At 38.3% G+C, this 24439-nt stretch overlaps 1 protein-coding gene across 1 annotated transcript in view; it reads right to left on the reverse strand.

The window, feature by feature from the left end:
* Positions 1–24439, reverse strand: part of FIG4 (FIG4 phosphoinositide 5-phosphatase) — a 79594-nt gene that overhangs the window by 22207 nt on the left and 32948 nt on the right. Inside the window, exons 15-21 of the mRNA XM_086608120.1 lie at positions 22425–22591; positions 12966–13104; positions 9601–9659; positions 8872–9019; positions 7937–8020; positions 4951–5146; positions 1711–1793 (exon numbers count right to left, since the gene is read on the reverse strand). Coding sequence (XP_086464246.1) covers positions 1711–1793; positions 4951–5146; positions 7937–8020; positions 8872–9019; positions 9601–9659; positions 12966–13104; positions 22425–22591 — 876 coding nt within the window. The remainder of the gene's footprint in view (positions 1–1710; positions 1794–4950; positions 5147–7936; positions 8021–8871; positions 9020–9600; positions 9660–12965; positions 13105–22424; positions 22592–24439) is intronic.

The following is a 24439-nucleotide window of genomic DNA, read 5'->3' on the forward strand; positions in this document are numbered from 1 at the left end:
CCTATTATTCTGATTAGTTTTCAAAGAAAAAGATTGCAGTTTAGGAAAGAATCTCCTCCACCAGGGAACCGAATAAGTAACTTTTTGGTTCAGTTCTAGTTCATCTATAACTGAAATTATTCTAGTTCAGTTTTGACTTGAGTTAAAAAACTTCAAAACGTTCAAATTAATTTCTGATTAATTAAATTAAAAAAAAAAAAAAGAAAATTTAAACCAGGGGGTGTTTTTGGCTTCAGTGTTATTCTGTGATATTGAGGAGAACAATGGCTTAGAGTACACATTTTTTAACAATGCTAACACATAGCCAGTGCTCTATGTGGGGTTACGGGAATTCACTGATACAGTGGGAGTCACTGTCTGTCGTTGGAGAAGCACACTATTAATTTGCTGACTGCTCTTGGGGACCAGGCAGTTCATGGCTCCTGCAGGAGTGGTAACAACTGTCTCGTACAGGATAAATGTCCAAGTTACCCTTGAATAAAAGCAGAAGTTTTTGTGTAGTTGGAGCTGAGTGGAAGGTGACACTTTGATGCTTGCTCACTGACTCTTACCTCCAACTGCTCACAGTAAGCCAGCAGCTCCCAGCTCCTGAAGGAGAGCCTGCAGGTGCCATGCAGCATGCTGCCTTACATTTTAACAGTATACCACAAAGTGCAGGAATTGAGTGGGAACTTGCTGGACCACCTAAGGAGCTGTATTTTGTCTTGCACCACGCTGTATTATACTCGTTTCCTATATGTATGGTTTGAATTCACAAATCCATTTATTAAGAACAAGTGGCAGTATGATGCTGTTCACAATACAGCGTGTAAGAGCACATTATTACACACACTACATTTAGTGCAGTGCATATACGTAGACACACACGTAACCCCCATACCACATATATTTGCATGTTGTTATTTCATGAAACTCTGATAATGGCAAGGGTCAAACCGACTTGTCCCTCTCCTGAAACTTACAGTACAAATATCTGTCACTTAGATATCCATGCTTCTACAGTGTGAGTTATTCTGACTGCTCTTCTAAACTTTTCTGCTCATAGTCTATACCAGATTTAGTAACGGTCTCAAGGTCTCCCTATAAAATCCATATTTTTTTTTATTTCAAGCTCAAAAGGCCAAGATGTTTCAAGAAAAAGGCTGAATATTACTCAAAAATAATCTTCCTTGAACATGAAGAGTCACACAATTATCTAAATTTGAGCAAAAGACAACAGTTAACACATATCTCTACGAGTAAGACATTATGTTAACAAAAGACTTCCGTTGTTTTGTATGCATTTCATAGAAGACGTTATTACACTTATGACTGATCTGAATTAGTGCAATTCAACATTTGAAAAATGCAAAAAAATCACAGACTACATGGCTTAGAATCATGGAACCACTCCTAATATGGAATTTGCTTTTTAATTTCTAGGACTATATTAAGTGACAGATATTTCTATTGAAGCATCTTTCATTCAAGTTCCAAATTTTGCATTCAGACATCTGCATAACTTCCACTGAAATCAGAGCTGACACAGACATCTGAAAACAGTTTGATTCTAAAACCAGAATAGTTTGATTTTAAAACCAGAATAGCATATATCCAAATATATCTAAAATTTATAATTTCATTAAGTTCAATCAAAGGCAGCAATTTGACAAGCTGTATTTAACTAGCTCCAATTATCTTTTACTGATTACCACTGGAAACTTATCTCACCTAGTATATACTGAGAGATCATCTTCTGAAGGAACATCTGAAAGATTGACTCCATACACATCTTTTGTTGATTGCACTACATTCTGAAACATAAGAAGAAAGATTCAGACTGAGGATATAGTAACAACATCCAAATAAAAGTTTGCTTTCAAGCAAGGAATTATTTCTAAACCTGAAAATAATTTTGAAAGTGCAGGCAAAACCAAGTAAGTTTCTCATATATGTAATAACCTTAGCTTGTGCATGCTGTGTTGTTGTTGGTTTTTTTAATAAAAATAAGGTATTTAAAATATTCTTCAATATATTTATTCAACAATTAAAAACAATTCTTGAAGGATTACATCAGATAAAACAACATATTAGGAGAATAAATTATATTTATAGGACATATAATGATGTAGGTATTAAATTCTGTTCAGTGTTGAAATTTAAAATAGAATAAATTGTATTCATTCAGCAAATGCTCCCACATTTACTTTCACATTTTCTGCTGTCAATTCTGAAATAATTACAAACTTAGGTTGAACAAAACTATTTTTTATGTGTTACACAATCATGTCAGTCAACTATAACAAGGAGCCAATGCACATGCAATTCTTCACTATGTCTAATGATTCAGTGTGAAACTGAGGGGGTTTACTGACAAGATACATGTGACTGCAAGTACAGCAACTATAAAAATAGTTTTCTTTTAGTTCGAAAAGACCAAAACTCAAAGAAGAACTTGGGAAAGACATGTCCTGACCACAAGTATAAAAGCATTTTTTTATTAACTTCTGTGACATGTGAATAAAAAGGAACGTTTCTCCCCGCCTGTTGCAATGATACAATTTTTCTCTAGTCTACAGTTGCTGATGTAAAAAAATACCAAAATTCAAATCCCTGACGAAGCATCCAATCATTCTGGAATAACCATATTTACTCAGTAATGCACCTAAAAATATCAGCTTATGAACATCCACTCTTTTCCAAACAAAAATACCTCACACTAGTGTTTTTCACCTAAAACTTCTAGTATTTTTGAACAATATCATACACAATCCATTTTCACAAATGAGAAAACAGTAAAGCGTGGGCTGACACTGGTTAGAGTGGTAGTAAGTTGTCAGTTTAGCTAATGGAGACATAAAATGGAATATTTGTAAGCTTAGGCTTTGAAATGAATTCTTCATTAAAGTTTCTTTTTTAAGTTAAGCTTAACGTAGGGAGAAAAAAAAGTACCTAAAATAGTTCTAGAAAACAGATGCTTATTTAATCAACTAGATAGTTGTTTTGTTTCTTATTACGTTATTCAGTTTAGCCATCAAGTTTTGAAACTCTCCATTACAGGTCATCTTTTTTAACTTTTTAACTACATGTGTAGACACAACAAATAATTGCCATTGCCAGAAAAATAAATCCAACACTTTTCTTGAAAAGCCTATATTTGATGCTCTACTTAGCCTGGTAATGAAGAAACAACACTTCACGAGATAAATGAAGATCAGCTGGAGAACACATTAAAATCTAATGTCTCACACAGTCTTTAAGACTACTAATTTTTATATTTAGTTTCGGAACAGGAAGTTTCCATAAACATCATGCCCTCAAAAACAATAGATTTAAGAGAAGCTTTGTACTCGGAAGAGAATAAACAAATTTACAATGGCAGACAGACATTAATGATAACCCAAGTTAATTGCTAAAGTAGTAATTCAGCATAACTGAACAGGTAATCCTTTTCAGCACAGCAATTTTAATAAGAAATTACACAAATTAACAATGCAAATTACGACTAAAATTCCATGCACGAAAAGGTGCTAATAAAATGGAAAAATATTCCTTCACGTGCATTACTAAAAGAATCAGAATAGCTCATGCAATTGTAAGCCATTAAAATTCAATACTGTCTTTAAGCCTATTTTGTGTTTACATGCATCTTTCACTTAAGCATCTTAAAATTCTAAAAAGATGCCTTAGGTCTGAGTATTGAAGTGCGTTCAATACACAGATGGAAAAACCCAAGTGAGGTAATTTGTGCAATGGTAAGAATAACATATACAAGCACAACATAACATATACATATAACATATACAAGCACAACACTATAACCATTTAAATTAGCTGTGACTCAAAAAAAAATATCTCCCCAAAACAACATAAGTATTTCGCAAATATGTATAATCTCCATTCACATATCCTTTTGCTAAGACATTTTCGGTGGCACCCAAAATGGGTATCTACAAGAAAGAATTTGAAGGAATGTTACATGAATTAATAAAAAAGACATTTGCATAATACTTCATAAAAATTAATATTTTCATTAAATTAGCCCCCAAGGGATTCTAATAGAATTAGAGTTATGTTAGCAAAAAGAGATTAATAGCCCACAAGTGAGAACACACACTCTTTTCATATGACTGTGCATACACGATTTCACTATTATCCTGCCATTATCTTCAGCCTTTGCAGCAGTAATAGCATAGGACCAATGTGACAAAATTATCACGCACAATTTTGGACTTAGTTTAATTTCTTTTTTTTTTTTTTTTTTGCAAATGTCAGACCACATGAAACAGCAATTTTAAAATCTTCATATAGATCAGGTTGAAATTTAGTCAGATTGAACACTAATTTACAGTTATATTCATGTGAGCAAGTGGCATCATTCAAAAGGAATCGTAACTGAAAGAAGTGCTGCTCAGGACCTCAGATCCACACTACATGTCTCTCAGGGGGCTTGCTCCAGATTAACTCCCATGGACTAATGGGATTAGTGAGGTAGATCAGGTACGTTCTTGGAGAAGCACCTCCCAGTTCAGTTTCACCCAAAAGGAATCCCATTTGCATGCTGCAAGACCACACCGTGATGCGAGCCAGAGCACGGTAAGGGACAATGATGAGAAATGCACTACTGCTCTGAATTAACACACTAACGTAGATATATTTTATGCTTAATATTCTAGACTACACTTGACCTGAGTACCTTTCAAATACCACAGGTTTCCAATGGTATTCTTAGTTTTTTTAAAATGTTATTTTCCACTGTTTTTCACTATTACTTGCCAAGAATAATAGTGAAGTTTTATAACTAATTTTGCTAGTATCCACACAAAGAAAATACACTGGAGACCCTTGTCATTTACTTTCTCAGTGCTTTACTTCTGACGGTTCTATAACATTTGCTGGTTGGGTTTTTTTCAGGAAACGTGAATTCTAAGGCCATGATTAACCTCCTTGTCTGCCCCAGTAATTTCTTACCTCTGTGATTTTTGTATTATCTCCTGTATCAGTCACCTTCACTGGAGTCGAACGTTGAGAAACAGCACCTTCATCTTCTTTGTCTGTCCCAGAATCATCTTCAGAACTACTTGACACTGCTTCCTCACTTGGGGGTGGTGGAGCACTAGCAGCTGTTTTGCGTTGCAGCACAGTCTCTTCTCTATTACTTTTGTTCCTATTATGAAAGGCAGTGTGTATTTTAGGAAATCAGCAAGATATTAACAACAAATATTTAAAATTCCTAATTTTTATTATAATGTTACTGGGGGAAATAAGTTTTATCCTCTGGAACAACTTATTGCTCATCTTTTTAATCCCCCAATTGATTTACTTTTCATTAATCTCTTCTTATTCCAGAGAATTTAAAGAGAGCTCTCAGGATTATGCCAGCTTTTCCCACCAATTCTCTGGCTCTTTACTTAAATCTTTCCGCTAGATTGAATGAATAAAAAGGAATAAAAATACACTAAGACACATCATCTTTGGCTTTGATCTGGGAAAAAGTTTCAGTTTCTGATTAACAACATAACCCACTCCACTGTCTTATTTTCAGGCCCAAAAATCTTAAACCTAATGTCACTTTTTCCCCTTCGTTTTCCATACCTCTCCCCTCGATTTAGTTCTTTAATCAGCAGCACTTCTTTATGTGACATGTACTTCTCAGTCTAGAAAATCTAGTCAACATAAAGAGGTGCTTTATTTGTAAGAATTCTTCAAAGTACAGCATCTATAGTTTTGTATGCTAACAGTGTGTTTAACTACACCAGCTCAGAAAGGTGTACGTTACTTTACCCATCTGAAATAGTTGCACCCTGACGTCCTCCACGTCCTTTCCTAACAGCCATAGAAGGGTATGTGGTTGCACTTTCCTCTCAGACATTGTCACAATCTTTCAGTTTGGAGGAAGAGGGACTAGAAGGCTAGTAATGAATATGTTTATAGACAAATTAGCTCTGGAAACAGGGAAGCAACTTCTCCTCCTTGCTGAGGTGACTGTCCATACATACACTGACATTCTGTGTGACTTATCCTAAAGTAAGACAGAAGCAAGCTGTTTGACAACAGCATGCAGTTTGGTGCAAATGCTACTCCGAGTTGCATCTCTAGTGTTCTCATCAGTAAAGGTGTGGAGCTCACCACTTGAGCTGCAGTGGGGCATACCATGACTGTCACAAAGAGTTCTGCCTTTTGCAAACTCGTACAGCAATTCATCTCCGTAGTGAATTAGCTGAACTTTATGTGCTTTAGGTACACATACAAACAAGTAGGAGAATCCTCCCAAAGAGTCTTGATCTGAGAGCATACCCCACCCCCAAGGACATTAATGTATCAGAATTCTTACAGCTGGAACAAATGCCTTAGGGAAAAAACCCAAACAGGTAAATTTAATTTCTAAGCCAGTGGAAACTGACATCTCGTTAGATTGAAATTTACAGAAAGTTATGAAGACATACCGCATTCTTTTTAGAGAAAATTATTATCTTCCCTACTTTTCTAAACGAGGTGGAGGTCACAAGAAAATCAGTCCTTTCTGAAAGCTGAAGAATGGAGCAAGTAGCCAAACACTGATAAGAGTGATATGCCCACCCCACCCTCAACACATACTAAGAAGGCAGTGACGATCTAATTGTCCTGGGCAACCAGAACACTTAGAGATGAAAAAAGATCACCAAATCCTCCAGAAATGCCATAGTAGATCAAAAGTTTATGACAAATGTGCAAGTCAAAGTTACCACTATTACCAAGGTCTAAATATAGGTAAGGTGGAAGATTGACACCACCTTTTACCCCACTACACAGCCAATGCATGGAAAGTTTTATGAGCAATAGTCAGAGTCCTGGAACTTGTCTTTGATCCAGCTGATTCTCTATCTAATAACAATCCCTAAAAATCACAGTGGAGAGCTTGAGAAAAATGTATAATGGTCAAGTACTTAATGGAATGTCTGGACAGAAATTAGTTAGTCCCAAATCTGACATCATATCAAAGCAGAAGAACAAAGCTTATCCTTAAAAGCACCCATAAACTAATAGTTCTTAGCAGAGGTAAATTGTGTAACTGTTGAACAGTCTTTCTACTTATTCCCAGGGAACATCAGTAGCAAGAAATCAAGTTCTAGTAGTGGTAAGCATAGTCTACTCTCAACATTTATTGACAGCGAGTCCTCAGGGTCAAGGCACAATGGATGTTCTTTATGAGACAGTCAAATTTTGTAGCTTTGAACAGAACAGCAAGTTTTCCGAAGAACTTATAATGTTGTGACAGCACAGGTTTAGTCATTGCTGACAAAAGGTTTCCATAATATGAGGTATCAAATAGAGAATGAAAAGTGATCCAGGAACAGTCCTCATAGCCCTTGTGTGATACAGCAGATCAAACACAACAATGCAATAAATAAAGTAACAAAGCAAGTCCAGGATGCAAAAGCAGCTAAATGAAACATTCATTTGTTCCAATAACTGTTGCTGAATTGTTTTATATAATTTTATCTATAAATAGTCTCATAACATTTTTTACAAAAACTATGCTGAAGTTGGCATTTCTTGTTGCTTCAGGGTATGTTCTATTTATTCAAAATTTATTCTTTTTTTTTTTTTAAAAGACAACAATAATAGATGCGTTCCTGTCAGCTCCAATAGATAATACAGTTGCCACTAGTATGAAGAGATGATCAAATTTTAACATGTTATGCTTATTCTAGATAAAATTTTCTCATGGGTTTCACTTAGAGGAGTAGAAGAAACCAAAATATTAACCAAGTCTGAATAAAGAATTGCCAGGGTCAAATAAAAATCTCAAAGTAGATATGATTTTCCAAGTGTACAATTGTACAGTTTAATAACAATGATTTTTAATTCTCATGTAACAGAGAATATGCTACACAACACACACATAGAGTTTATATATTTGCATTACAATTGCACTATTATTAAACCAGAACAAAATTTTGTATTTCAGGCTTACCCCAACACTGATTTTCCAGTTTCATCAGGTTTACGAACAGTAAATGGACTTGGATCAATCCCCACGTTCTTAGGCATAAAATCTCTGGCAAAATAGAAAGGAAAAACCGTTCATGAGCAAAGTTCAACACAACATTTTTAAATTTTCCTGGAAGAACCACCTCTAACATCTACTTTTGAAATAAATAAATAAATAAATATCATTTAAAAAGAGACTTCAACTTCTAGCTTCATAATTCTAAGCTAAAGTCATGTAAATATAAACCCCTAGTTATTTAAAAAGCTTTCAGTTGCATTATTTAGTGCCATAAAACAGCTGCAAACATTACCACTTGCCAAGAAGGTTAGAGCAATGTACTCCATTCCTGTGCTGAAGAAGCCTTGTAACTCAGCTATATTGTTTTCAAAATGCTGCCAACACACAAATTTGGTCAAAAAGCTACATGAAACATAACCTGCAAGTCTTTAGCTAAAGTGTAATTAACATTATGCTTAGAATATCCAGCTGATTGCTACCAAAAAAAAAAAAATTATCTGGCCAGCCATGAGAACCAGATGAACTGAAGAAAACAATTGTAAAGTGAGAGCAGAGAAATTAGAAAACAATTGCTTTGAAGGTAGTCTCTGTGATCTAATGAGTCCACGCAGAAAAGCCCATTTCTCAGCCTTCAAGTGCACAAATATTTGGCACCTCCAAATGGAAAATAATTGGAAATTTGAGTGCTATCTTAACAGAACTTTTTAGACTAGCATTTCCATTTCATTATTGTAATTTAGTTTCTAGAAGATTGCTAAATTTGAAGCTTAAAAAACCCAAACCATACTACAAAATCTATCGTGTTGCGCAGATTTAACCAAACAAATTTAATGTACATTTAATTCACACCAAATCAACTTCCAGTTAAGGATTTATAGTCCCAAAACATCCCAATATACCTTGTGGAATTGGTCATTGCCAAGCAGAAGGTCTCATCAAAACTGCTCAACTCATATGGCCGAAAAAACTCATTGTGGATATCAATTTCCTCTTCATACTTGTGGAATTTCTTCACTGTTAACTTGCGTCTGTTTTCAGCACATGTCACTGAGGCAAAGATAAAAAAAAAAATCTTTTTACTAGCAATTACTGACTCTGCAAAAATCTGAACTGTAGCCTGCTTACCTAGCCACCCTACCAGGCATTTTTCTACAGTCATATCCCCTCTAAAACAAGCAAATATGATAGGAAGGAGATGCACAGCACATCTTTAATAAATATGAACTATCAACAACCATAATTTGATTTCCCTTCATGACGACAATTCCTAATAAAACATGCTCCACAGTATCCCAGAGAAATAAAACACACTAGCTATACCTGTCATCTGCAACAGGAATGTAACCACCACCTTACACTATGAATATATTAACAGGCAAGGAAAAAAAAAAAGAATGAAGTGTGCCTTGGCCCATAAACGTATGGAGGTTAAGTCTTAGCCCATTAGGTATGTCTTGCATCCTGCAGTTAAAAAATCATAGCTCATTGTGGAAAAAATAGTATTTAGCAGTCATTATGGAAACTTTTTTTTTTTTCCCAGATTTGGGATCCAAAACAGTTAAAAAGCACTGGTGACAAACTTCTTTTTCAAGATACTTTGTAAGACAAGGAGCAAATACAGTTCCTACCTTCATCAAAAGGAAGAGGTAAATGCTTTAGCACACCTGTGGTCCACCAGTAAGTATAGCTGTACAGGAAAAACAGACACACAATTGATACAAAAGATTTGATCTTGTATCCACTCTAAATGTTTGCACATAAGTTATGCAATCATACTGTGTCACTTTAGTAAACATTTCTTTATAATTCAAGTGTAGAAGAAAGTAAAGAATTATACTTGGATGGGGGACCTCAACAGGCCTCTAACCTACTGTTTAGCTCTCAGGCCATGAAATTCAAACACACGAAGCTCAATACAGGTATGGAGGGAGGAGTGGTTTTGTTCCATTAAACAAAATACATCTCAGGTGCCTACCTCTACAGTACTGAAAAATGAGGTCTTAGTACACATAGAAGGTATTTATGTATTTCTCTTGTTCTCATCATTTTTTTTTAAAAGAAAGCATTCACCCACCACTTCTTATTCAGATCCTAAAATTTAGGAAAAGGGTATGAAGAAATGAAGGTTAATGATAACAAAATCAAGAAATTGTAAAAGCAGCTGACTTCTACACGTAGAAATATATTTTGATGTGACAGCTGCCCTAAGTCTGAGAACCGTACATTGGAATAACTAACAGAAAAAAAAAAAAAAAAAAGGGCCTGCTGGAAGCTTATTCAGGATTTCTGAAAAAGAACAAAGGAAGTCAAGCAACATTCATAAAATAAAGCATGTTTTACCTTTCATTCATATTTACATATTTTTCTCATCTCAAATATACTTCAATTTCTTCTCTAAATTATTCTGATAGTTCCCTCTATTTCTTTACTTAGGATGAAAAGACATTTATCTTCACTGATTTTTATTTCATATATGTGCGTATTCACAATACTGTAAAGGCTGTAATTAGAGTATTAATGCGGTTATCTCCTACTCATGTCAATGCAGTCATCTGGAGCAGAAACACTGGGTGTATTCCCATATCCAGAGATAGACTTGTTAGTGGGGTTTAGCAAATGGTGCACAACGGGCAGGGCAACACACTGTAATTCCAAGAGCAGTGTATGTCCTAGAGAAAAAGGAATGAGTTATGCCTGACGGTCCCATCTCTTCTGCAGTACTGTATCAGGCCACGCTGGGAAGCCATTTTCTCCAGTGCCTTCAGAAACTATGCAGACATATCGTTTATGCAAGCAGCAAAACTGAGTAACGTGGAAACAGAAAGTCCCCTTTTCCTTATTCACTGTCCTTTCACATGAATCCCAAATTATATAAAAGTAATACATGAAACTCTCTTCTTTCTGATGGGGAGGCGAATACAACATAGTCTAAAAGCAGTTTCTATGACAGGAAACAACATCTTCTGTTTCTTCTTATATCCTTGATTTTTTAAACGCGTTTTCATTATTTCCATCGCTGCTGTGCCCAGGGAATCCAACAGAGGCACTGCACAGAGGGGCAGGAAGAAGTTATATGAAGAACTTGTCCAAGAGTTTGGTAGAAACAAAAGCTTACTTGGAAGAGCTTTTCTCAGCTAACTACTTATTGCATGGAGGTGTCATTTTGTTCACATGAGAAAACGTGGTTGTGTATGTGCTCAGAAGAAATTCTGTCCAGAATGAAACATAAAACTAATTAATTAGTAAATGAAGATTGCCAAGAATTTTATTTTTTTTAAATGTTCCACCTCATTTGAGAACAGTATCTGTGACAAATAAGACTTGTTTAACAGGGTAACACATAAAAGGGAGACTAGGACATTCGTGTATTTGCGATCACAGAATCATAGAATTGCCTGGTTGGAAGAGACCTTCAAGATCATCGAGTCCAACCATTCACCCTGCACTGTCATGCATGTTGCATGACATGCTAAACCATGTTGCTCAACACCAAGTCCACACGGTTTTTAAACACCTCCAGGCATGGGACTCCACCACCTCCCTGGGCAGCCTGTTCCAATACTTCACACCCCTCTCTGCAAAGAAATTCTTCCTGATATCTAACCTAAATTTCCCCTGGTGCAACTTGAGGCCATTCCCTCTCGTCCTGTCATTCATACCGTGGGAGAAGAGACCGACGCCCATCTCCCTACAACTTCCTTTCAGGCAATTGTAGAGAGCGATAAGGTCCCCCCTGAGCCTCCTCTTCTCCAGACTAAACAGTCTCAGCTCTCTCAGCTGCTCATCATAGGACAAGTTCTCTAAACCCTTCACTAGTTTCGTTGCTCTTCTCTGAACCCGCTCCAGCACCTCAATGTCCTTCTTGAAGTGAGGGGCCCAAAACTGGACACAGTACTCAAGGTGTGGCCTCACCAGTGCTGATCAGCTGAATTCATTTTTGACATACAATTATGTTCGAAACCAGGAGGCTATAAAATTAATGTTGCATGTTTCACGTGTGACTGAAATAGCACTTGGTTGTGTGGCTGGTATGAGCTAACATCAAAAGAAGCCTCAGGAGATGATACAAAAGGGTTGAAATTTAGAACAGTCATATCACATGCCAGTTGCCATGCCAGGTTAATGGAATAAGCAGCCCACAGGGACTGAACACACTGTTTAAACACTTGCAATTTTCCCCAGACAAAAATCTAAATGCAGATATTCAGATTTACCATTTGTAATAGAGCTTAAGACTCACAGAATGAACAAAGATACAGTGAAATTCCTAAAAGAGATTATTTAGCTAACAAGTCTAGTACTGTCCTTATTATTAAACCGAATTTATGTTTTTTACATGCAATATTTATAATCCTTAAACAAAATCATTCCATGTTGTGAAGCACTCTAAAATTACTTTAAAATTTTTACACTTTAGTCCTATTATTTCTGTATATATTTCTATATATTACATATGCAACTACAATGGAACACAAAAGAAGAAAAACAGTCTTCAGAACAGGCTAGACATGGCTGAAAGGAAGGTAGAAAATCATGGGCTTCTTGGTATGCACAGCTGCAGACTAAGTGCATTACACAAAAAAAAAACCAACAAATGTTACCCTCATCACCTAATCTCAAATACAGCACTGACAATAAATCTGAACATCAGAAGAAATACACCAGTATATTGCTTAATGAGACAGTGGTAACTGTACTTCAGTAAAATAGAGAAGCACTTCACATTGCAGACTAGATTTTCATATGAAATGAAACTTCTTTTTTCAGTACAACAGGACAATAACATACTAAAGCAAATCCTGCAAAACACCAACATCCAACATTTTTGGTAATCTCTTGAAGGTTTGGGGTTTTTTTTAAGTTTTTGTAAAAACTTAAAAAACAATAAGCAAGTTTTTGACAGGCTGACCAAATTACTTCATTAACAACAAGCATTTTTAAATTTATTAGAGCAATACCAAACAACAACAAAAAAAACAGAACAGCAAAATACCTTCGCCTGGTCTGTGACAGACTGAGGGTGTTCTTGTGATGCAAATAAAAATCAGTGGGAAGTTCCCAGAGATGAGGTTTTCCTTCTGTAGGCTTGAATACTCCCAGAAAGAGATTGATAGAATCTTGCCTGTCTGCATCTGTTAGACAAGAGGTACACTTAACACCAGGAACATTGCAGAGCTCACACCCACCCAGATATTCTCGTTTGTTATGTTTGCGTCTCACAGACAAGAGTGTGTATGTCCTATGACTTCCATTGGGACCTCTGGACTTCAACCACCATAATGAAACTTCATTTAGACCTGACCTTGACCTTCTGCCACACTGCAGCGCACATGCATGTATTTATGCATGTGTCAGGGAATCTGACACAGGATGAAATTACTGCAGTCTAAATAACAGAAGAATGATCACAGGTATGTTCAAACGAACTTACACTGCCGTCCAAGAGAACCCCTGTCGCTCCAGCCAGCGAGTCGGCTTCGTCGGAGGCCCAGCTGAAGTGTATGTACACTAACGCACGCAGCATGGGAAATAAACAGGATGAGCTGGAGATGCGTGCACATGAGCAGGGCTACGACCTTATTGGCATCACGGAGACGTGGTGAGACGACTCCTATGACTGGAGTGTCAACATGGAGGGGTATAAGCTTTTTAGAAAGGAGAGGGAGACGAGGAGGGGGTGTCACTCTCTACGTCAGCAAGCGGCTGGAGTGCGTGGAGCTTTGCCTGGGGTCGGAGGAGGAGCTGACAGAGAGCTTATGGGTCAAGATTAGAGGACGGGGATGGACAGGGGATGTTACAGTAGGGGTCTGTTACAGGCCACCTGGCCAGGAGGACAGAGCAGATGAGGCGCTTTATAGCCAGATAGGAGCAGCCTCGCGGTCACAAGCCCTGGTCCTCATGGGGGACTTCAACCACCCTGACATCTGTTGGAGAGACAATACGGCAGGGCACAGGCAGTCCAGGAGGTTCCTAGAATGCATGGACGACAACTTCCTCCTGCACGTGATAGAGGAGCCGACAAGGAGGGGTGCCATGCTCGACCTTGTGCTCACCAACAGGGAGGGACTGGTGGGCGATGTGAAACTTAGGGATAGCCTTGGCTGCAGTGACCACGACACGGTGGAGTTCAAAATCCACGGGGCAGCAAGGAAACTATACAGCAAGCTCTGTGCCCTAGACTTCAAGAAGGTGGACTTTGGCCTCTTCAAAGACCTGATGGGCAAAGTGCCATGGGAGGCGGCCCTGGAGGGACGAGGGGCCCAGGAAAGTTGGTCCACATTCAAGGAGCACCTCCTCCAAGCTCAGCAGAGGTGCATCCCGATGAAGAACAAGTCGGGCAAAAAGACCAGGAAGCCCGCGTGGATGAGCAAGGAGCTCCTGGACCAACTGAAAATGAAGAGGATAGCCTATAGAGGGTGGAAGCGGAGACAGATAGCCTGGGAGGAATACAGAGAAGCTGTACGAGTGACCAGGGATCAGGTGAGGAAGGCTAAAGCCCTGAAGGAATTGAATTTGGCAAGGGATATAAAAAGCAATAAGAAAAGCTTCTATAGGTATGTAGGGGACAAAAGGAAGTCCAAGGAGAATGTAGGCCCCCTCCGGAAGGATACTGGTGCTCTGGTTACCCGGGACATAGAGAAGGCTGAGGTACTCAATGACTTTTTTGCCTCGGTCTTCACTGATAAAGCCTCTTGTCTTACCACCCAAGCTGTGGAAAGAACTAGCAGGGACTGTGAGGATGAACCACCGCCCACTGTACTTGAAGAGCAGGTTCGGGAACATCTGAGGAACTTGAAGGTGCACAAGTCCATGGGACCTGATGAGATCCATCCGCGGGTCCTGAAGGAACTGGCGGATGAAGTTGCCAAGCCACTGGCCATTGTATTTGAGAAGTCGTGGTGGTCTGGTGAGGTCCCCGATGACTGGAAGAGAGGGAACATAACCCCCATTTTCAAAAAGGGGAACAAGGAGAACCCGGGCAACTACAGGCTGGTCAGCCTCACCTCTGTGCCTGGCAAGGTCATGGAGCAGATTCTCCTGGGAACCATGCTAAGGCACATGGAGAGCAAGGAGGTGGTGGGTGACAGTCAACATGGCTTCACCAAAGGCAGATCGTGCCTGACCAACTTGGTGGCCTTTTATGATGGGGTGACAGCATCGGTGGACAAGGGTCGACCAACGGATGTCATCTACCTGGACTTGTGCAAAGCTTTTGACACTGTCCCGCATGACATTCTTCTCTCTAAACTAGAGAGGCATGGGTTTGATGGATGGACCACTCGGTGGATAAGGAATTGGCTCAATGGCCGCACTCAGAGAGTAGTGGTCAACGGCTCGATGTCCAAGTGGAGACCGGTCACGAGTGGTGTCCCTCAGGGGTCCGTGTTGGGCCCGGCCCTCTTCAACATCTTTGTCGGTGACGTGGACAGTGGCATGGAGTGCACCCTCAGCAAGTTCGCCGATGACACCAAGCTGTGTGGTGCCGTCGACACGCTGGAAGGGAGGGATGCCATCCAGAGGGACCTCAACAGGCTGGAGAGGTGGGCCCGTGTCAACCTCATGAAGTTCAACCAGGCTAACTGCAAGGTCCTACATCTGGGTCGTGGCAATCCCAGGCACAAATACAGACTGGGTGGTGAATGGATCGAGAGCAGCCCTGAGGAGAAAGACTTGGGAGTACTGGTGGACGAGAAGCTCAATATGAGCCGGCAATGTGCTCTTGCGGCCCAGAAGGCCAACCGCATCCTGGGCTGCATCAAGAGGAGCGTGGCCAGCAGGTCGAGGGAGGTGATTCTCCCCCTCTACTCTGCCCTCGTGAGACCTCACCTGGAGTACTGCGTCCAGTTCTGGAGCCCCCAACATAAGAAGGACATGGACCAGTTGGAGAGGGTCCAGAGGAGGGCCACGAAGATGATAAGAGGGCTGGAGCACCTTTCCTATGAGGACAGGCTGAAAGAGTTGGGGCTGTTCAGCCTGGAGAAGAGGAGGCTCCGGGGTGACCTTATAGCGGTCTTCCAGTACCTCAAGGGGGCCTACAAGAAAGATGGGGAGAGGCTGTTCAGGAGGGCCTGTTGTGATAGGACAAGGGGTAATGGTTTTAAAATAGAGGGAGGTAGATTCAGATTGGATATTAGGAAAAAATTTTTTACCATGAGAGTTGTAGAACACTGGAACAGGTTGCCCAGAGAGGTGGTGGATGCTCCATCCCTGGAGACGTTCAAGGCCAGGTTGGACGAGGCCCTGAGCAACCTGATCTAGTTGGAGATATCCCTGTTCCTTGCAGGGGGGTTGGACTAGATGACCTTTGAAGGTCCCTTCCAGCCCTAATCATTCTATGATTCTATGATTTAATGAAATTAAACAGTATCTATATAATACGTTTCCCACATCACATATAAATTATGAATTCCTTGGTTTTTTCCTAGCTAAAACATAGTGAAATGATTAAACTTCAAACATCTTTTAATAATTTGGGACTTCTTTCCTGTTGGCTTAAATCATCAATTTGTCTTGCCAAATTCTAAGCTTCACCAAACTACATAAGGTGAGAGAGAAAATCCATAGACGAAGCATGACAAGAAATGTTGCTCCTCACTTTACATCTTTGCAGATAGGATGAGTTACAAGAGATATGAAGAAAGCTGGAATCAGATGAGGGCTTGGAGATAGTGAACAGTGATAAAGCAGCTTTGCAAGCAGAGTCATAGGGGCAGAGGAAGGCTTACACGCAAAGGATATTCAGATATGGAGGATATGTGGAGAAATGAGCTCTATTTGTGCCCTGAGGAATTAGTATGTGGAAAGCTCTTGTCTCCACTCTTGTTTGCACTTCAGTAATCAGTAGACAAGGAATAATTCAGACTAGTTCAATAGATAGTGGTACTTCTTCAGTTCTCTCCACATTTCAAAAAGAGTATTATGAGAGTTGAGTGTCCTCTTAGCAACACGCTGCGTCAGAAAGACAAACTGAAGTCTCAGTATACCAGAAAGCAGGTAAAAAAAGTAGGCAGAATCCACATAGTAGTGGCATGACAGCAAGAACAAAGTCGGTTCCTGGCCACCATCAGAGTTTCAGTGAATATCTCTTTCTCCCAGATTTCAAACGTCTCTTCCCTCTGTGCAACATACAGTATTTTTTACAGAGAATTAAGATACACAAGCCTTTGACAAATGAAATGCTACATAGAAATTTGTCGACAAAAGGATTATAGAAAAGTACAGTACTTTACAGAACTGTGCATATGTGGAGGTCAACACATGGAAGTGGGATCTTCAGCATAAACAATCACATGGTGTAACAGGGCAAAGCACCAGGAAAAAGGAAAGAGAGGGGAAACCTCTTGATGTTGCTTGGCTCTCCTTCCATACTTAGAAGGCCTTTCGTCTGGAATCTGGCTTTTTTCTTCCTTTTGTCTCCGCTCATACTCCCTCCAGAAGTTTTTACTGTCCCTTCAGAGCACTATTCCAAAAAGGTATTCATTTTACCTTCTTCCTTGCTCCTCACCTTCCCAGTTTTCTTAAGAGGATCAACTTACAAACACTAACTCTTCTACACGGTAAAACTCGAAGCATAAGTTTAGGCCCTCATGCTTTGCAGGTCTTACTGCTTCTGCAAAATAGTGTCACAGTTTAACCGAGACATAAGTAGGGAATGAGAAAGGCCAGAAACAGTGCAAGAAAGCTATGCATAACTAAGTAAAAATGTCTGGGGAAAAAAAAAAGACAACAAACAAGAAAAACCTTGTTCACAGATTCATAGATTTCTAGGTTGGAAAAGACCTCAGAGATCATCGAGTCCAACCGTCCCTAATCCCATTAAACCATATCCCTAAGTAGATCATCCACCCTTTTCTTAAACACATACAGGGATGGGGACTCAACCACCTCCCTGGGCAGCCTATTCCAGTGGCTGACAACCCTTTCAAAGAAGAAATACTTCCTAACATCCAACCTGAATCTCCCCTGACTAAGCTTATACCCATTTCCTCTTGTTCTATCACCCATCACTAATGTAAAGAGCCCTTCCCCTACCTCCCCACCATCCCTTCTCAAGTATTTGTAGGCTGTAATCAGGTCTCCCCTCAGCCTCCTCTTCTCCAGGCTAAACAGCCCCAACTCCCTCAGCCGCTCCTCATAAGTTTTATTTTCCAGCCCCTTGACCAGTTTAGTCGCCCTTCTCTGGACTTCTTGAGGACACTGAGAATTAAAAAAAAAAAGGAAAAGACACGGCAATAGGCAGAAAGAATACATTTTAAGTTATTCAGTGTTTTAAAGAAAGTGCTGCACAAAATGCAGGAAGACTCTCTACTTTACGCATAGAAACTGGAGGATCCCTAAAGACAAAAACAATTAATATGAGCAAATGGGTTAAAATTGGTAGTAATTTCTGAAAGCTAAAGGCAGAGATGAGCCTTTGTTCATTTACCATTGTTTCATCTGCCAGAAACAAAAAGTATACTGAAATTGTTATCTAAATAATTATAAAACAATTAGAGTAAAGCAAGATAATTCCATTAACAAACTATGTCACTACTTATATGACAGATGCTAAAATGAAATAAAACTAAATGAAATCTGTTCTGTAAAAACAACTTGAATTTAAACCCATACCAACGGAATGAACAAATTCATTGTCTGAAATGGTCTACAGCAGCAGTTCATAAAAGCATTCTTGCCTTCCATAGCAAAAAAAACCCTGTGCTGTTAAATGTTACATTGCAAAAAGACTCAAACTCTCTTTTGCATTTACTCTTTCAGTTGTGCAGTTGTGTTTTAAACTTAACAGAAATACAGGACATTTATCAGAAAATGTCCTTCTACTGTCTTCTCAACTTGTAATTTAAAAGTAGGTAAAAAACCAACAACATTAAAGATTTTCTGTGCATAAGTCTTCAAGCAGGCACAAACATGTATACAGACATAAATGTGTCTTGGGAAGTAGATAGTTACTTGAAAGGTGACAATATCCCCCCACCTTACTTTAAAGGTTGAACAATTTTATGACTTAATTTGAACAAAAATAATGAAAGCTTTTGTCTTTCTTTGAAACACTGGTCAGAGAAAACAGGATATTGAGCATTTCAGATCAATTTTCTAGATAAGAAAAATCTCACTTTTCAAAAATAAATAAGAATGCTCTGTGAAGAACAAACAAAAGAGCAGGTTTTTTTCTCCCTTCATTGATAGCACTGAATGTTGTAATTATGTACAAGCAAGTAGAAAGACTGCACTGATTTTTCAGAAGATACTGCAATGTACGTGTATACTAGCACATTTTTAAGACCATTTGAGAAAACAGAAACTGAAGGGGCCATTTAATTGAATTAGCCTAAAATAATCTACTGCTCTCAATGTGAGTTTGCAACTGCACCACATGACAAATTACTAAATCATGAGAGATTCAACACAATTGGGACTATAACGTCCCACGACTAAAAGGTTATAGTAATTAAGTTTACTTTCATGCAACACTACAAGGTAGCTTACTAGATGCAGTCCTGTTTGTGGATAAATAGATTATTCCAGATTCCAGGAGCTTATTATGCATGTTGCAACTCTAGCACTGAAGTCTGCAATGTCACATTACTTTCTAAAAGGCATAAAAGCTAGAAGCATATTATTTGGAATACTATTTCCTAATTTCTCTGACAATCACAAATGAAAGAAAAATGTTAGAACTCAACTAATCAGAATGCCTGCCACAGAGGGTGTTGAAGGAACACCTAATTCTTAGCTGGATGATTCTTTTTTCTGGTATGACTCATTTGCTTATAATCAGGGTCCTTCAAATAGTTGACTTCCCAAACTACACTGCACCCTCTACTTTTCTCAAATGCTAGAATTAAAAATATGAATGAAAAAAAAAAGTCTGAATTTTTGCCTAAACCTGTAAGATTTTTTCAAGATACCATAAAATTAATTGTCCCCTATTTCCAGGAGGAAACCTCGGTTTCCTTCTAAGTTTCTGTCACTAAGTTGATTCTGAGAACTATTTTTTTTCTAATTCTTCACTATTCTATTATATAGGCAACCTTTTACAAATTTATAGGTACAGAAAATCTATAGAAAAGCTAAGCTACATATCATGAACTAGGGTGAAACTGCATTCAAAGTCATCTTTCTTACAAGTCCAAGTCTTATCTACTGGATCAGTATCTCCAGGCAAGTCACTTAACTGATATATGTCTTACTTTTTCTCATCTGTACAACTTAATTAGTACTGATTATCCTGGGAGCTTTGAGGTCAACAGATGAAACCATTTTCTAAAAGGTGCAAATTACTTTCAGAATCATGTATTTTTTTTTATGATAGACAAACAGAACAAGAGTAGCTAAGTGATTTATTTACGAGGCACTGTTAGCAGGCCACTTGTAATCTTGTTCTGAATCTGATATATTGTACGACTTCAAGCAAATCATTAAAATTTTCTGTCTCTGTTTACTACTGGTACATAAAATTCATAAGCATTAAAAAAAGTTTCTCAGATCAGAAACACAAGAAAATACTGGCTCATGAACTGGCTAGCCCTCAGATTTTTATTTGTGTTTTAAAGGATATGTGATGGATAGTCACAATAATGAGTGCAGTACAGCAAATCAGAATCTTGTTCCAAAAATGCTTCCTTTATCTCTGCTTTCTGAGAAAACTTCAAGAATAAAATGATCTCTCTTAGTGTGTCACATTAACAGGCTTGCAGATGCCACCTGAACAGGCAGTGTTGGACAGTGAACTTTTAAATTTCGCTGAAAATAATCTTAAAACTTCATACTAAAAATGCAGTAAATAACATTCAATGTTCTAAGTTTCAACAATGCCATCTTCAAATACACGGAATGCATAAAGCACCAGAAATATTTGCCTCAAATGTGATCAAATACCAAAACCCTAAGTAAATTGGGGAAAGTGTGCAGCACCTTTATGGAAGTTTCATTTTTCATATTGACTTCAGTAAAGACTAACATCTGTTTGTGTACTCAGCCACAAGTTCACCCAGGTGACAAGATGGATTTTTTTCATTCTGTATTCTTTCTTTTTTCTGTAACATGTTTTTCAGAACAAATTCTTTTATTACTAAAACTCATGACTATCTTGACTATTCTTGCAAGCAGACCACAACGCCAAATGTGGATCTAGAACTTTGCTTGAGCTTCCATCTAACCATTTAAGTGGCTGGCATGAAAGTGAGCAGCTTCAGAGATTTGTACTTGTACTTATAAGGTGATACTGCAAGTGCACTTCCTTTTGCTCATAAGAATTGATGAAGCCATACCTTATTGTCACTGCAAACAATAAGAGACCATATCACTGAAATAAACAAGCTCTGGATTTCTCATTTAATTTTGGCAAATATGACACACAAATTACATTAATTACATTCAGAAACAGTATTTTAAATTGTGTGCTCTCACCTTTTGTTACCTACACAGAATCGTCACTAACAAGAGCAGTACCTTCAGCCAAAGAAACCAGAGATTACTGAAGTATTTCTAGTCAGTATCCAACTCACTGTTTTAAAGTTCACATAGTTTCTAAATAATTGCAGTCTACTAGGGGGAAAAAAAAGCTACTTCCTTCCCTGGCTATGCAGCTTTTGTTAAAAAGAGTAACAGAGGACTAACACAATATTTAGAACATAGCAGCACTCAATGTTTGTCATCCTGACATGTCTTAGACTGTCCTTTGATCATTCTTTTAGATCTTTCTCATGACTTCTAAAAACACCAACCATTACTTTTTTCAGTTATCTTGCATAAGGTATGGTTCAGCTTTTTTCAAAGTTTTTCTCTTTACAATGTTGTCCAGAACAAAGTAGAACAGTATCAGTGACTGACATGAGCTAGTAAATGAGTAAGCTAGCATTTTACAACCTATTTAATGCAAAAAATAGTTTGTTTACTTGGTGGATCTTGCTTTTTAATTTAATTTTGCCTTTTCTACCATAGATTTAACAGAGTAGCTTCTGTTCATACAAAACAACTACACGCATCAGAGCTTGCTTTTTATTTGAAGTCCCCAGAAACATCACAAGAAATATGCCACTTGAAGCTTTCTACTTGTGTTTAGATTTAGATTTACTAGTTTCCTTATATTTGCTGAAGCCGTTCTGTGCACCACTTTAACAGCTCTGTAACAGCTACGTGCTTCACTACTGATCTACCAACGCCACTGGCAGTTTCAGTGCTACACGCGTACATTTTCTAAATACTTCTTACATCAGTTCATTAACTTTTATGAAATAAGGCTGCATGCTACAACATGCATTTGCATGGGAAATAAATACGTTATCAAACCAGGATACCCATTTGATATCTATCAGATTTTTCTGAATTATTTGTAAATCATAGTATAGAGGATCTCTGTCATAGAATCACAGTATGGATTACTGAAATATCACAAGAAAGATGCTTTTTAAATAATGACTTAAAAGAAAGCACTCAAAATTAAATTTACCTGAGAAAGCATTACTGTAATATCTTGAGAGTGTTTGCATAATATCTTTGGAATGCTGAGTCCATGGAGCTATCTTTCTATAGGTTTTTACTCTGTGCACAAGCTGAGAACCTCCATATTGCAGAGAAAGTGTGTCTCCATGATCTTCATATAATTCTTCAAATAATCTGAAGGAAAAGCAAAATGTGTAATCTAAAAAACTCTTTTCAGCAGTTTGATAAGAGAAAAAAATAATAAATTATTGTAATAATAAAGTTTTTCTGTTTAACAAGCAATACATGTTCTTCTAAGTACTTCTGGCAGTTTACAAAAACAGGTATTTCATTAAAAGCTGCTATTAACTGACAAACACTGAAATGTAAAGCTATGTCTCTATTCTTTATTCACATAAATATGTGGAAATTTTATTCAGTATAATAATTACTAAGAAGGATTAGACTATAAGATTTCCACTAATTTATAATATATCAGGATGCATTCACACTACAGAATATGCACTTGTGTAGATTTAGGGAGAAGATTAACATGTCCTGCTAGTCCGTAGGGAGAAAACAAACTGTATACCCTCACAAACTGAGATATTGTAAATACACTAAACAGCACAGAACACATCAATAGCTCAAGGCTATGTTTTCTGTCAAGACCGCTGGGAATGACGTTAGCATAACTTTCCAAAACCAGATGCTCGATATGACACAATGCAGGGAGGTCAAAGTTAAAGACTGCACAATGGAGAGGCAGTATAGCTGTCTTCAGAATTGTTGCATTATAGAGCAGAATTTTTAAATTATTCTGAATACAGTAATTCAGAAACAAGTCTTAACAGATGGCAAAACCTGTTTCAGACAGGCATATATCTAGTGCAATGGAGAAGAAAAAAAAAATAAGTCAAATGTGGCCAGATAAAAGTAACCTTTCGTGCCAGGCTAATAGCTACATTTCAGAGAGATAAATGAGAAATAAGGTATCAGGAAAATTAGAGACAAAGCAACTACTATAATCTTAAGAGATGATGGTAAGAGATGGAAATTTGGGTGGTTGGGGCATAGAGAGGAAACAGGAGGGAGAGAAGATAGACAGGAAACATGGGACTACTGCATCAGGAGCAACAGAGGAAATTCAGGTTCCCAAAATAGGAGTGGGAAAAGGGGAGGCAGTGAAGCCTAATGAATGATAGTAAAATGCAGGCTGAGGTGCTGAAATAAGTGGAGCTGTAGAGGATACCACAAAGAGTGGATATGAGAGTCCCTCTAGTCAGAACCCAAGAGTCCCGATTGTGCAGTCCCCAGGAGGCCACACAGCAAAAAGTATTTCCAGCAGGCATTGCTTGTTCCCAGAGCAGCATGCAGCCCCAAGCAGCTGGGGCACGGTGGATGGGAGGCATTACTACTACATTCCTACACCGAGGAAGCCAGCCAGCGCGTGCTCTCCCTGGCCATCAGGCCAAGACCAGGAGCAATCGCTTGCACAGTGAGCCAACACGGTGCAAGTGAGGTTTTCTGTGGCACATACCAGCTCCTGGCACCAGGCAAGTGCTGGAAGCTAACGGGAGAAAGAAGAGGAGCTGAAGGTGTATCTCAAGTAAAGAGGAGGGGAGACTGAGTACTTTGTCTTTTCTGAAATACGAGTTAAGTCTCCACGTTCTAAAACTATCAAACCACTAGTTAAAACCAGCAATGAAGCCCTAAGTTTCACAGTCATGCACACAACAGCTTTAAGGAATAAAAACACAGCACCTTAAGGAGTTTTATATTAATTTCTGAAGCATGAGGATGCTTGAATAAGTATTATTGACACTTGATTTGAAAGAACAACTTTGCTGAAAACTGTTCTTCAATAAATCAAAAAGTACAATTTTTTTTCCAAAGGAAAAGTAGGAAATAGGAAGGTAAGATGTACTTCTATACAAATATCAGTTTCACGTTCTCCATAAAAGCATGTACTTATTGCAGTTTTCATTTTTCTTCAGCATTTTGCCTCAAGAAAGTGAAAAACATGTAAAAGACTGGGGCGGG

The sequence above is a fragment of the Tauraco erythrolophus genome, chromosome 2 (genome assembly GCF_009769465.1).
Source record: "Tauraco erythrolophus isolate bTauEry1 chromosome 2, bTauEry1.pri, whole genome shotgun sequence".
Taxonomy (NCBI): Eukaryota; Metazoa; Chordata; class Aves; order Musophagiformes; family Musophagidae; genus Tauraco; species Tauraco erythrolophus.